Here is a 12463-nt window from a genome sequence, read left to right as displayed (position 1 = left end):
AAGAAAATGAGGGTTGCAACTGAATTGATTTCACTACCCAGACTAATGTATCGTGACCCACAATTTGGAAGACACTATTATGGAAGATGCTGGCAGCTGGGAACCTTGTTCTTTGCAATTGGGCAAGTCACTTGGGTTATCTGGGAGGTTTTTTTTTCCACTCCAGCATTCATGCTAATTCTCAAGAATAAAGGCATTGTGAGGTGATGGGAATAGGCACGTAAGCACTGTGGCAGCTTGAACATTTACTGCATATAACACACTTTTGGTTTTTCCTGGCCTACATGAGGAAGTCAAAATCTAATAAATTCTTAGGTTTTGGACAATTGCTGCTTGAGAAAGATTTGATTTTAGTCACCAGTATGTCTTTGAGACTATACAGAGATTTGCAAGGGTGACTTTCAAATAATAGGCAGGTTCCATATCTGAAATCCTTGGGCCCCAGATATGTTTTAGAGGCAGGAGTTTTGGTGTCTGAAAGGAAATGTAATAAGTGTCCTGTATATCGTGTATCAACCCCAGTAGAGTTCTGGGCAGCAGCTGGAAATCAAACACATTGATTTGTCTTCAGCAAATGTATGAATATTCACAATCAGTGGCATAAATACAGTAAAAACCCTCACATAGGCTGAGGTCACTAACGGGATGCGAACACATTTTCAGTTTTCAAAACTTCGGGGGTTTCAGAAAAACCCATAAGGAATCGTGGAAGTTATATTTTGTTATCCAAGTGTCATGTTTTTCCATTTCAAAATCCCCAGGACCATCTATCCCTTTAGGAGACCAAATGCTTGGCTCAGTGCCTAACACATAGAAGGCACCCAGAAAATATTTGTTGAATGAATGATTGAGAGCAACTACAGCTTATAGAAAATTGTTAGGACCAAGCCACTTTTGAGAAAACAGCCTCTAGTTTTATCCCATGTCATTTAAGTGGATGGAAACCTTGTGGCCTCTACTTGGCTCCCTCAGGAGGAGCAGAGGGGAGAGATGCTCGTGGATTCTTTGTTTATTTTTTCCTTCTTTCTTCAGGCCTTGCTTCTAGTTTTAGAAGGGGGTGGGTCAAGAGATTCAAGGTATAAAAAGTAGCCATATTTAAAATTCCCTTTTCTTAACTTCCCTATGCTGAAAATACCAACTAGATGTAGTAACCAATTCCATGAATACTCTGGTTGTCTTTTCACTGAGTGCTTGGTTTGTCAGGAATTGGGGTTCCACAGGCTTGGCTGTACAAAACCCTGGGCTCGAATTCTAGCTCTGCCAAACCCTTGGCGTATTACGTAAACTCTTTCAGTCTCACCTTCTCATTTAGAAAATGTACATGATAATAACACAGTAACCCCATTATGGTTTTGTGAGGATTAAAGGAGATTATACATGGAAAGCATTTGCCGTACAACTTTCATTTTTGTTATTAATAGTAATAATAATGGTGATAATGTTATTCCTCTTCATCATTGTGGTAACTCAACAGAAGCACAGAGCAGGGGCAGATATGATCTCTATCAGCCTTCCTACCCTTACACTTTGCTATGGACTGTGTTAGTCAGGATGGGCTAAGTTATGCTCTGATAACAAACACCCCCAAAATCTTTGTACCTTAAAAGTACAAAAGTTTATTTCTGGATCACACAAATTTCTCTGTGGACCCAAATGACTCTTCAGGGCAGTTGTCTGCTGTGCCGGTTCCATGATCCAGGTTCTGCTGGTAGTTCATACCTTGACTCTTGAGAGCTTCTACCCTGAAAGTGACTCATGTTCCTTACAGTCCCTCTCTATTGGATAAAGCAAGATACACGGCTCTGCCTTACTGCAAAGCAATGGGGAAGGATAGTCCTTCCGAGCACCTGCAAGGAAAGGAGAACTAGAAATACTGGAGAGGGGCACTAATGTTGACCACTCAGACATTTAGCCTTTTCTCACGCTATTGTAAATTGTTATTGCAAACACAGCTTCAGCCCCAGCACCCTTTCCAACCAGGTGGCTGCCCTGAAGCCGCAGCTGTCTGGAGATTCTGGAACTGCCACTGCTGCAGGTGATATTTGGAAATCATTGAGCTGGCTCTGCCCTAGACAAGGCAGAGGAAGCAACTTCTAGGTGCTTGAAGTGAGTCATACCTCCTGGCCTGGAGCCCCTCCCCGCAGCGTTCTCCCCAGCACCCCAGTGATATTGGATGGGATGTTAAAATCATGGGTTCTTCAAGTTGGAGGGCACTCTGGGAACCCCACTCATTTTCCAAGTGTGGAAACTGAGGCCCAGGCAGTGTGACTTTGTTTTGTTCCTTGCGTTCTGTGGCTTTCCCAGGGTCCCAACGGTTCATGATTAGCCCCTTGGTAGACTTATATCTGGACAGAGGCCTCCGGACTCTGCCTGATGATTTTCTGCTGTCCACCCCCTCCATCGTCTACACTTACTCATCCTCCTTTAGAAGCGGACACGTCCCAAGCGCAGTGACTTGGCTTGTCTCGCTTTCTCTTCTATTTCCGGTCCCTTCTAAGGCAGAGGCCGAGTCCATGCATTTGCTGGTTGTCCGGAGCTGCCAGCGGAAAAGGATCTTCAACACCTTTTTCTCTCTTTCCAGGCTTTTGCTTGTTTGTTTCCAATTGGAGGGATAGAAAATGGGACAATTTAGCAGTTGCCACCACAGGGACTAAACTGTCACCATTTTAGAATAATAACAAGAAATTCCATCCCATTCTCTGGTAACACTCCCACTGCCCCCCCCCCCCATACACATCCCAGAGTTGCTATTGATATTTTAATGAGACTCTGCATGTTTAGACTCTTTGGCCAGATGGTAAAATGTAGTCTGTGCTTGTACTTGTTCAGACCCCCCTGTGCTATAAAAGGTGGCTCCGACAACCCTGGAATGACCCTGAGACGGAGCCTTGCCCTGAGCTCCTGAGCTGCCGCTGGCCTACCAGTCCCTCCAGACTATTTTAATTGTTTCTAACTTTTGAGACACCATGAAGCTGGAGGCCTCCAGGGCTTGGGTTTTCAAAGTATAGATGGAGTAAGAATCACCTGTGCCATGTGCTAACTGCAGATTTCTGAGCCAGCCACCAGAGATTCATGATTCAGGCAGTATGGGGGTGAGCTGAGGGTGAGTAGTCTGAGCTGGGACCCAGGAATCTGCATTTTCACAAGCATCCCAGGGTGACGTAGAGCAGGGCTCCTTGTGGATGCTGCCACGCGAGGGTGGCAGGACTACAGGGGAGGTGTCCCATCTTCAGCCAGAGCAGCGCCCCTTTGAGCTGTTTATAAATGAGGCTTCAGTCTAAGGTTTGTTCTGCTGATCAAAATAAATGACGTAGAATAACATTTTTGAAATTCGCTGTTCTAGACCACACTAAGCAAAAGAAAGAACAGTCCAGCAGTGGCTTTCTAAAGCCCGCCCTTTTCTTGGTGTGGCTTCATCTTCTACACAGAATCAGTTTCTTACCCTTTGATGGAGCTTATAATTGTCCTGTTTTCATGCCCTAAGGAGATCCGGAGAGCAGTGATGTCACTCCTCAAATCCCAGGTCACTGGATCTTAGCAGAGGACTCTGTGCCTGTTCATCTGCCAGGTGTCTTAGACCCAGAGGGAATGGAGGCCTATTACTGCCCTTTAAGCAGCTTCCAAGGCCCTGTTTGGACCATGCCTTGGGAGAGAAACGGCTTCTCTCTTGGACCGTAAGAGATTGCAGTTCAAGGTCAGGGAACCCGAATTCTACTTTGCCCATAAGTGGTGACCCTTACCTGGTCCCCTTCAGTAGACTGGATGTGATTCTAATCTTGCCTGCTGTCCTGTACAATGCCTCCACACTATTGCGATTTTCTTCCCCAAAGTTGGAAGACACGGAATATTTTTGAGGCCTTAGATTTGGATCTGATACATTGAAGGGACAAAGGTGACTGTTTTTGTGCCACCAATGCCAATAGCACTGCCAACCGAGGCCGCTGATCACAGGCAAAGAACTGAAGGCACAAGGGCAGCTCTGTTAAACTGTGTGTAAATGGTATTTTTTCCTGGGAAATCTCAATACCTCCCTTAGGACATTGCAGTTCAGGTTTTTGGGCTACTCTCCTCTGATATTTACTCGTTGGGGATTTTACTCTTGAGAAATCGCTGTGGCAACAGAACCGTTTGCCTCCACGAAGACGATGTCAAAGTGTTAAAATCCAGGATGTTTTAAGGCAGGATTCCAGCCTCATTACTGCCAGGAATAAGATTCATCCAAGGTGGAAGTGTCCTCTCTTAGAACTCAAATCCGTCTCAGAATGGCTTTTCTTTCCCCTTTGTTTTTGAAGCTAAGCAATTACTTTTTTTATTTTTAAGGAAAAAAAATGTGCTAATGCACAAAACTCTCTTTTTCCCCTTTCATTTATTTGAAATTGAACTTAACAAACTCAGTTCCAAGCAAGCACTATATATGAGTAATGCTTTTTGTCCATGAAAGAGCATTGACTCAAATGGTATGGGAGTACTGATCCTGTCTCTGCTTTGTGTGAGTATCCGTAATGACAAAGTGCTCGTGTCAGAGTGTATAATGAAACTATAAATTGTTTTCGTGAATGCTCTGAATTTGGTCTTTTACGGGGCAAATTCAAAAGGTATTTAAGTTCCACATTTCACATATGTGAATAACACCAGATGGTACTATAGATCCAATAAAAGGACAGAATCCCAGTCGGGCTCACACTGGTCCGGGTGGTGGGTGATTGTCAGGTGAGGGTCGGTCGCAGTGTGGGGAGTGGGGAGATGGAGGAACGAAGATATCCCACAACTCTGAGGAAGAATTCCAGCAAGATACACCCAACTTTGGGGGGGATAATTCAAAGTGTGAGTAAAATACTTAGCTCATAAAATTGGTCTCTGGGTGGTGGGTGTCTGCATTGGAATCATAGGAGAAGGTGCACACCTCTGACCGAATTTATTGAACAAAAATTCTCAGGTGAGAATATGTCTGCTGGGTTGCATGGGCAGGTACAATCTATTGCAGTAATTTATGGTTCAATTAAATTAGCTTTCATTACATTTTTGGTACTTTTTTTGATTATAGAAGCCATATAGGTGTGTTCTATAACATTTAGAAAACACAGAATAGTATAAAGGATAAAAAAAATGCAAATAATTTTGCTCCCAAGAGATAATTCTTAGTAGTATATACAATTTTTATTAAATCTTTCCATGTTATATCATTTGGTAAAATTTTAATAGAACTTTACATCATCTTACCTGGATATCTAAATCCTTTTTTAAATAAAATTTTGGGTCCAACTATCTATTTGTTTAGCTATCTGTGTAATTGTCAAAAAGGATTCTGCTTTCTAACTTATTTATCAATTATTTTTCCTGTCTCAGTTGGCCAAAGTTCATGAATGTCCAAGGTTTTGGTTCTGTCATGAGGGGACTATGTCGGGTGCAGTAGCAGCCTTTAGGCTCACATGTCATTGACTGACAAATGATTCTGGGTATACAATCTCTTAAAACAAAAAAGGCAACAAAACCGACTCTGCAGGGTGTGTGAACCCCAGCGCAGGTGAGAGGAGGGAGGCCTGTTGACGGTTCTGAGCAGTCGCCTGCCTGTGTTTGTTCTGCAGTACCTGGTGTGTAAAAGAAAGCTGGAGAGTAAGAAGGAAGCCCTGCTGATCCTTTCCAAGGAGCTGGACACATGCCAGCAGGAAAGGGACCAGTACAAACTCATGGCCAATCAGCTTCGAGAGCGCCACCAGTCCCTGAAGAAGAAGTACCGTGAGCTGATTGTACGTATTACGGCACGAAGAGTTCCAAAGTGGAAAAATTAAGACGTGAAAGTCATCACCCTACTTATTCCACGATCCAGTCCCACTTGCTAGTTGATAAGTACATGCTTCCGGATAATTGCTCCGACGCCCGTGATCTTACACGCATATCTGAATGTGTCTGTGTGTGCCTATTTACTTAAAACTGTATGGAGGTGTTTTTTTTCTTAAAAGAGGATTTGTGTTATAAATCTGCACTAATACAGAAGCCACTAGCTGCATGTGGTTATTTAAATTTCATTTTGAATTAATTAGAATTAAATAAAATTGAACACGGTCTCACTTATCGCATCTCATGCCCTCAATCGCCATGGGGGGCTGGTGGCTACCGTATGGGACTGTGTTGATATAGAACATTTCCATGGTGGCTGCTATATTGGACAGTTAGCTGCAGGACATGTCCCTCATTGCAGAGAGTTCTATTGGACAGCTTTATATAAATGTTGTTCTAAAACTTGCTCTTTTCGCTCAGCACTTTATTTTGGACATCTCTCTAGGCCATATATACAGATTTAACTCACTTTTTAAAACAGTGCATAGTAATATTTCCATAATTTTTAAACCTTTCCCTTTCCTGGGCAATTAGATTTTCTCTAGTTTTCATATGGCAGGATTTTTAAGGATGCAAATGTTACTGAAATGGAGGATACCAACTGCATAGCGCTATTTTGCATTCTCACTTAGTTCTTTCTCACTGATGCCATCTCTTTTTTAAGTGCTGACACTATTGCTTACGTTTAACCGTCTGTGCTGGGGTCATTGAACTGTCCTGGAACACAGAAGTACAGTAGAAAGATTCCTGAGGTTAAAATAATGTTGACTCGTATGTGGACAGCATCAGATAGAGAAGTACTATTTCCTGAGCATTTATCGTTCACCTGACATATTTATGTATTCCCAGATGGCACACGAGGGAGAGGAATTGAATCCTTTTAAGACAAAAAGTCTGATAGGACTAGAAGTTCTCAGTTAATTTTCTTTTATTTTGAGCATATCCTATCCCCACCCCCCAAATTGTTCTGCCCATAGAGAAAACTCAAGTATGTGTCCATTACTGTTCCTCAGGATCTATTTAAAAGAGGAGCTCAACTCAAACCAAATGAAATACTATTTCTGTTTAGGCTCTGCTCAAAAGTAATTTTGATCAATCCAGTTTATTTATTGGGCTCACATAGGTTTAGAAAATATACAGATTGGTCCTAATTGGAAGTGATTCCTTAGAGGTTTTCCCAAAATGACTCTGGTTCAGTTTATAGTTTAAAATTTTTAAAGTATATTTGAGTTTGGTTCAGCACATTGTTGGTTGCAGGGGGCAGGAGAGGGGAGGGTCTGAATTTAGTTCATAGTTTGGTTCAATTTCTTGAATCTACACGCATCTAATTTTTAAAAAATAAAATGTAACACTGGTTTCTTTGTAGGATGGAGATCCATCACTCCCCCCTGAAAAGAGGAAACAGGTAAGACTTATTCCTGATCTTTGACAACTCTCAGAATGTTCGTATTGATGCCTTTCAACAACTGGGGGATTAGGGAATCCCAAAATGTATAGAGAAATCTTCTAACTTCCCAGAATCATTTTGTATTACTGGGGGGAGTGGGTGCTAGAGAAATACTGCCTACAGAGAGGGCCTAAGGACTGGGCGAAGGAAACGCAGTGAAGTCTAACAGAGTGGAAGAGGGCACACCAGTTGACTGTGCTCCCTTTCTTGTTGGGACTCCTTTTAGAAAACCACAAGTTGAGAGCACACTGCTAGAGGACTTTAGCTTACTGTTCTGTGGATGGATGCCCTTCTGCTATTCAGCTCCTGCCGCTTCAGACTTTTAAAAGCCATCTCACTAAAACTCATAAGCCATTTATGTTCTTTTCTCCTAAATGGTAACCAACATCATTTATTGAGTATCCATTTTCCCCACGGATTTTGGAGGCCCACTTTTAGCAATGGACAAATCCGTGTGTGTGTCTGTGTGTCTGTGTGTCTTTCTGGACTTTCTGTTCTGTTCCATTGAGCTTCCTGTATTGTCCTGTTTGTACCACATTGTTCTGTTTTTTGTTTATAATACTTGTAATAATACCTGTTTGGGCTATTCTCCTTCCCTTTTCTCTTTCTTTTCAGATGTTTCTTGTTTCTTTTTTTAGATATAACTGACAAATATTTTATCAAGTCCTCCTCTGATTCCCCCCCCCAAACCCATCCCTATTGGTATTTTGATTGGGGTTTTGTTAAATGTATAGATCAATATAGGGGCAGTTAATACTTTTATAGCATTATGTCCAGGAATATCGTACATCAAATTTTTTAATCCGGTTGCATGCATATATATAGATATATTGCCTTTTAACACTTTCCTCAACTTTACAATTGTTCTGTACTGACATACCCTGACTTACAGCCTTTTATGGGCTTGAGGGGAGCCTGGATGATGGTGATGTTAGTGCTGTGTGTACCATGTTATGGGAAATGCTCTGCATCAGGACAGGACTTCAGAACTGGTGGATGAAAATAAGGACGCAGGAATTGTTTGCTGTCTTCATAGCTGTAAAGGCTAAGACAACATCCTATTTTTGTTCATCGATCATATACCTGGCACAGCATATAGACTCCTTGGATTCATTACCTTGTGATTTTTGATGCTGAATAAACAGTAGACACGCATGCACACATATGCACGCGCGCGCGCGCACACACACACACACACACACACACACACACACGACGTTCACCCTTAAATAACAACTCAGTCCTATGGCTATCCTTTCAGTCATTCAGTTCTGCTCACTCCCGCACTCCTTTCCTATTTTATTTGATTATTTTGTAATGCTCCAGGTTTGATTTAAAGTCAAAATTTTCTATGGAGCTAATTGATGTTTTGTTTTTTTTTTTCCTAAACAAAATGACACGGAAAGTTAGCATAAATGTTTAAAAATTGGGATCCTTAATGTGGAATTGCTAATGTTTTTGTTTCTGTGTTTTTGGTGGCTACGAGCCGTCATCTTTGCTGCGATTTTAGAGTTTGTTAGTATTCATGAAGGAGTTTTACAGTGTAAGTGGATTCACGTTCCGTGACTTTATAATAAAAAATTTACATTGACTGAAGAGAATCTGATGAATTCCAGTAAGTCTGTCAAGCTGCATTCTTACAGCTCTAAAAAACAAACAAACAAAACAAGTTCGATGTCCTAAGCGCTGGCTTTGTAGCTTTTAATATGGCATTTGGTTTCTGTCCCTTTAGGGTTTAGTGTGGTGGTGTAAGCTTGCTCTGCATTCTTCCTGCCTGGGGTGGATGACATAGGACGGGCTGGGGTGCAAGTGACAGAAATTCTAAACTGCTGAATCAATAAAGGAATCGATGCCCTTGCATAACCACAAGTTGAGAGGTAGTGGAGGTCTCAGATGCTGTACTGTCATCATGTACTCATTCTCTCCTCTCTACCACACTTAGCAAAGAGAAATACAGGATACCCAGGTGAATCTGAATTTCAGATAGACAATGAATACTTTTTTAGTATAAGAGTATGTACCATGCAATATTCGCGACATACTTATGCTAAAACATTATTGATTATTTATCTGAAATTCACATTGAGCTGGGCATCCTATATTTTATCTGACCACTCTACGGTTATGCCGATTTTAACGTCAGCTTCCTTTTGAACTTAACATCAGCTTTCCTCGGAGCAGGAAAGGCAGGAAACCCAGCCATGGAATGTGAGTCCTTCCCTCCAGTTTCATTGGGCCATTGTAGGACGTACTCCCATTCCTGGTCTACTAACATGCACTGGGAGGGTACTATACATTAATTGGCTTAGATTAATCACCTGGGATAGAAGGGCTTAAGGAGCCAGCAATGACACCCGCCAAACTAATTGTGTGGCCTTGGGAAGATTCCTTTGGGTGTCTGAGACTCAGCTTTCACATCTACAAAGTGGGAATAAATATGGTACCCACCCCATAGTGTGGCTGTGAGCAACAAATGAGATAACGTACGCAAGTAGAGTCCTTAGCACAGTGCCTGGCCCCGGGTGAGCGTCAATAAATATTTATCATCTTCTCTTCCTTATCATCCGTTTCTTTTTTAATCAATCATATATTAACGTGCTGTTGTCAGGACCCTTTTGGCTACCCTTGGCAGCTTGAAATAGCTTGGGCCAAAGAAGAAGTTCCTGGCTCATAGGACCTCAAAAGGGTTGGGTAAGCAGAAATGCAGCCAGGCCTCAGGGCCAGCTACCACCTGGACTCAGGTGCCCCCAGCTCTCTCCTCTGCCCTCAGCATTCTCTGTGTCAGCTGTCGTTTCTTTTTCTGGACCTGCTTTCTCTGTAGAATAGGAAACGTGGCTGCTGGTCACGTGAGGGCTACAGACCCCACGTCTTTGACCTGTAGGAAGAAGCTGCTCCCTGAATCCCAGGGGAGAGCTCGCCTAGGCCAGGCTCAGGCCAGGGGTCCGTTCGAGTCAGCTGGGCATGGCCAGGCATCCTGTAGATACAAGGCTGCTTCTACTGTTGTCATGTTGACGGGGTGCTGGGTAGACCATGTGTTAACCATCTGCTGTACATGCCTTCTTGAGAGAGTCTTGGAATGATAGGTAATAACGACGGCAGCCAGCGTTTCTGAGTGCTCACTCTTGCAGTCTGTCAGACCCTGTGCCCAGCATTGCAATGAGGATGATCCCATTTGATTCCCCCACAACCATGGGAGTCGGCGGTTATTATAATGATTGCCATCAGACAAATGAGGAAATTTAGACCCATGATGGTCAAGTAAATTACCCAAGGGAAATACCGTAAGTGATTGGTGGAGCCAGAGTTCAAAGTCGTGCAGTCCACTCAGAGCTCATGCTTAGAACTCGCCTTGTAGCTCGGGCGACCAGACCTTCCATTTACTCAGGATCGTTGCCATTTTTACCTCTTGTCCTGGCATAATCTGTATTAGTGCTCCCTGTACTCTCCAAAGTGTCTTGGTTTGGATGATAAATAATATAGTCACCTTAATTCTAGTAGGGATGCTATGAGCAGACAATCAACAAAATGATTAAAATATATAGGATGTTAAATGGTAAGCAGTGCAATGGAGAGAAAAATATAGCCCAAAGCCAGGGAGGGAATTCTGGCTTAGTAATGGAAGAAACATCTCGATTAGCAGTGGAGGAAAATAGTTCCAGTATTTGGAAAAAGAATCTTACCTGTTTAAAATATATGTTTTCAAATTTTATTTACATATAGTTAGTTTATTTATAAAAGCATGGGGTTGGTTTTTGGATGAGTGAGGGGGAGTGTTAAGATGTCCTCTTCATTAGCTCAGTGTGGGGAAGAAAATGCACCATTGAATTTGCAGGCACTGGTTACAATGAAACTTTCCATTTAGCCTGAAGCAGACAGCTTTGGCATCCATGTATCCGGTACCGGAAAGGAGAGGCACAGTTACCTTCTTAACTTTTTCATCAGCAGGAACAGGGGTAGAAGCTTGCACCCTGACCTGGTGTCTCCTGTCTTATATCACATGTTTATCCCAAAGGCAAAACAGTAGGTGAAGTATTTACCTCTCCAGCTGCAAAACAGATGTACCTTGTGTAAGCGGAAGGCACTGGAACGAGAACCAGCTGCTGGGGTAACAGGTGGGACCTGGGGGTCAAAAGATCCACATATTGGAAAAGGAAAAGATGCCACATTGAGCATCTTGTTGCCCATCAGCCTTGAAACCGTGGCTTCCTGTTCTTGACCTGAAGGAGGAATTTCTATGGACTCCTCCCCTCTTCATTTCTCAACTCAGGACAGATTACAATCATCACTCTGTTATGGACTGAAGGTTTACATCCCCCCAAATTCATATGTTGAAACTCTGGTCCTCAATGTGATGGTATTAGGAGGTGGGGCCTCTGGGAGGGAGTTAGGATTAGATGAGGTCATGAGGGTGGAGTCCTCACGAGGGGGTTCAGTATCCTTATAAGAGTCACAAGAGAACTTGCTTTCTCTGCTCTGCCCTCTGCTGTGTGAGGACAACACAAGAAATCTGCAACCTGAAAGAGGGCCCTTCCCAGAACCTAGCTGTGCTGGCACCTGATCTCAGATTTGCAGCCTCTAGAACTATGAGAAATAAACTTCTGTTGTTTGTAAGCCACCCGGTCTATGGTGTTTTGTTGTAGCAGCTCAAGCTGACTGTAAATGTATTGAGGGTTCTTCTCAAATATAAGTAGAAACAATACCCCATCCTCAGGCTTGGCAGTGCTTTGTGCTTTTCCGAGACCGTGTATGCATGTGTGTATGCACGTATATATCTATGTATGTGTGTCATCTCCCAGCTGTCTTCTGCGGCCACACTGCAAGTTAGGTCTTGCATAAAATCTCAAGGCAGCATCATGGATGGCAGTAGATAAAAGCTTGGGTTCTGGCATCCAATTTTGTGATTCAAATATAACACTTCCACTTGCTGGCTGGGTGATCTGGGGCAAGCTGTGTTACCTTTCTGAGACTCAATTTCCTCCTCTCCAAAATGAACAAAAGCATGAGATATATTCATAAGGTTTTTATTAAGAATCGGTGTGATAATGCTTATAATGCCCATTGCCTTCTACTTAGTGAGCGCTCAATGGGTGTTGGCTGTTTTTTATTTTTCCTGTGACTTGTCCAAGGTCACACAGCAGGTTAATAGAGCAGGCCTAAAAATCCAAATCTGCTCACTTG

General features: G+C 42.7%; 1 protein-coding gene across 2 annotated transcripts in view; it reads left to right on the top strand.

Annotated features, from left to right (window-relative positions):
* The window catches only part of CCDC149 (coiled-coil domain containing 149), a 98347-nt gene that overhangs the window by 27682 nt on the left and 58202 nt on the right, over nucleotides 1-12463 (top strand). The window contains exons 2-3 of one of the 2 annotated variants that reach the window (XM_082838575.1): nucleotides 5586-5747; nucleotides 7205-7243. In XM_082838575.1, coding sequence (XP_082694701.1) covers nucleotides 5586-5747; nucleotides 7205-7243 — 201 coding nt within the window. Of the gene's footprint in view, nucleotides 1-5585; nucleotides 5748-7204; nucleotides 7244-12463 lie in introns of those variants that run through there. The other variant, XM_082838574.1, reaches the window with a different exon arrangement.

This window comes from Leucopleurus acutus (assembly GCF_964270905.1).
Source record: "Leucopleurus acutus genome assembly, chromosome: 4".
In the NCBI taxonomy this organism is placed as follows: domain Eukaryota; kingdom Metazoa; phylum Chordata; class Mammalia; order Artiodactyla; family Delphinidae; genus Leucopleurus; species Leucopleurus acutus.
The sequence above is the reverse complement of the archived record's forward strand: the minus strand, read 5'-3'. Positions and strand labels throughout refer to the sequence as shown.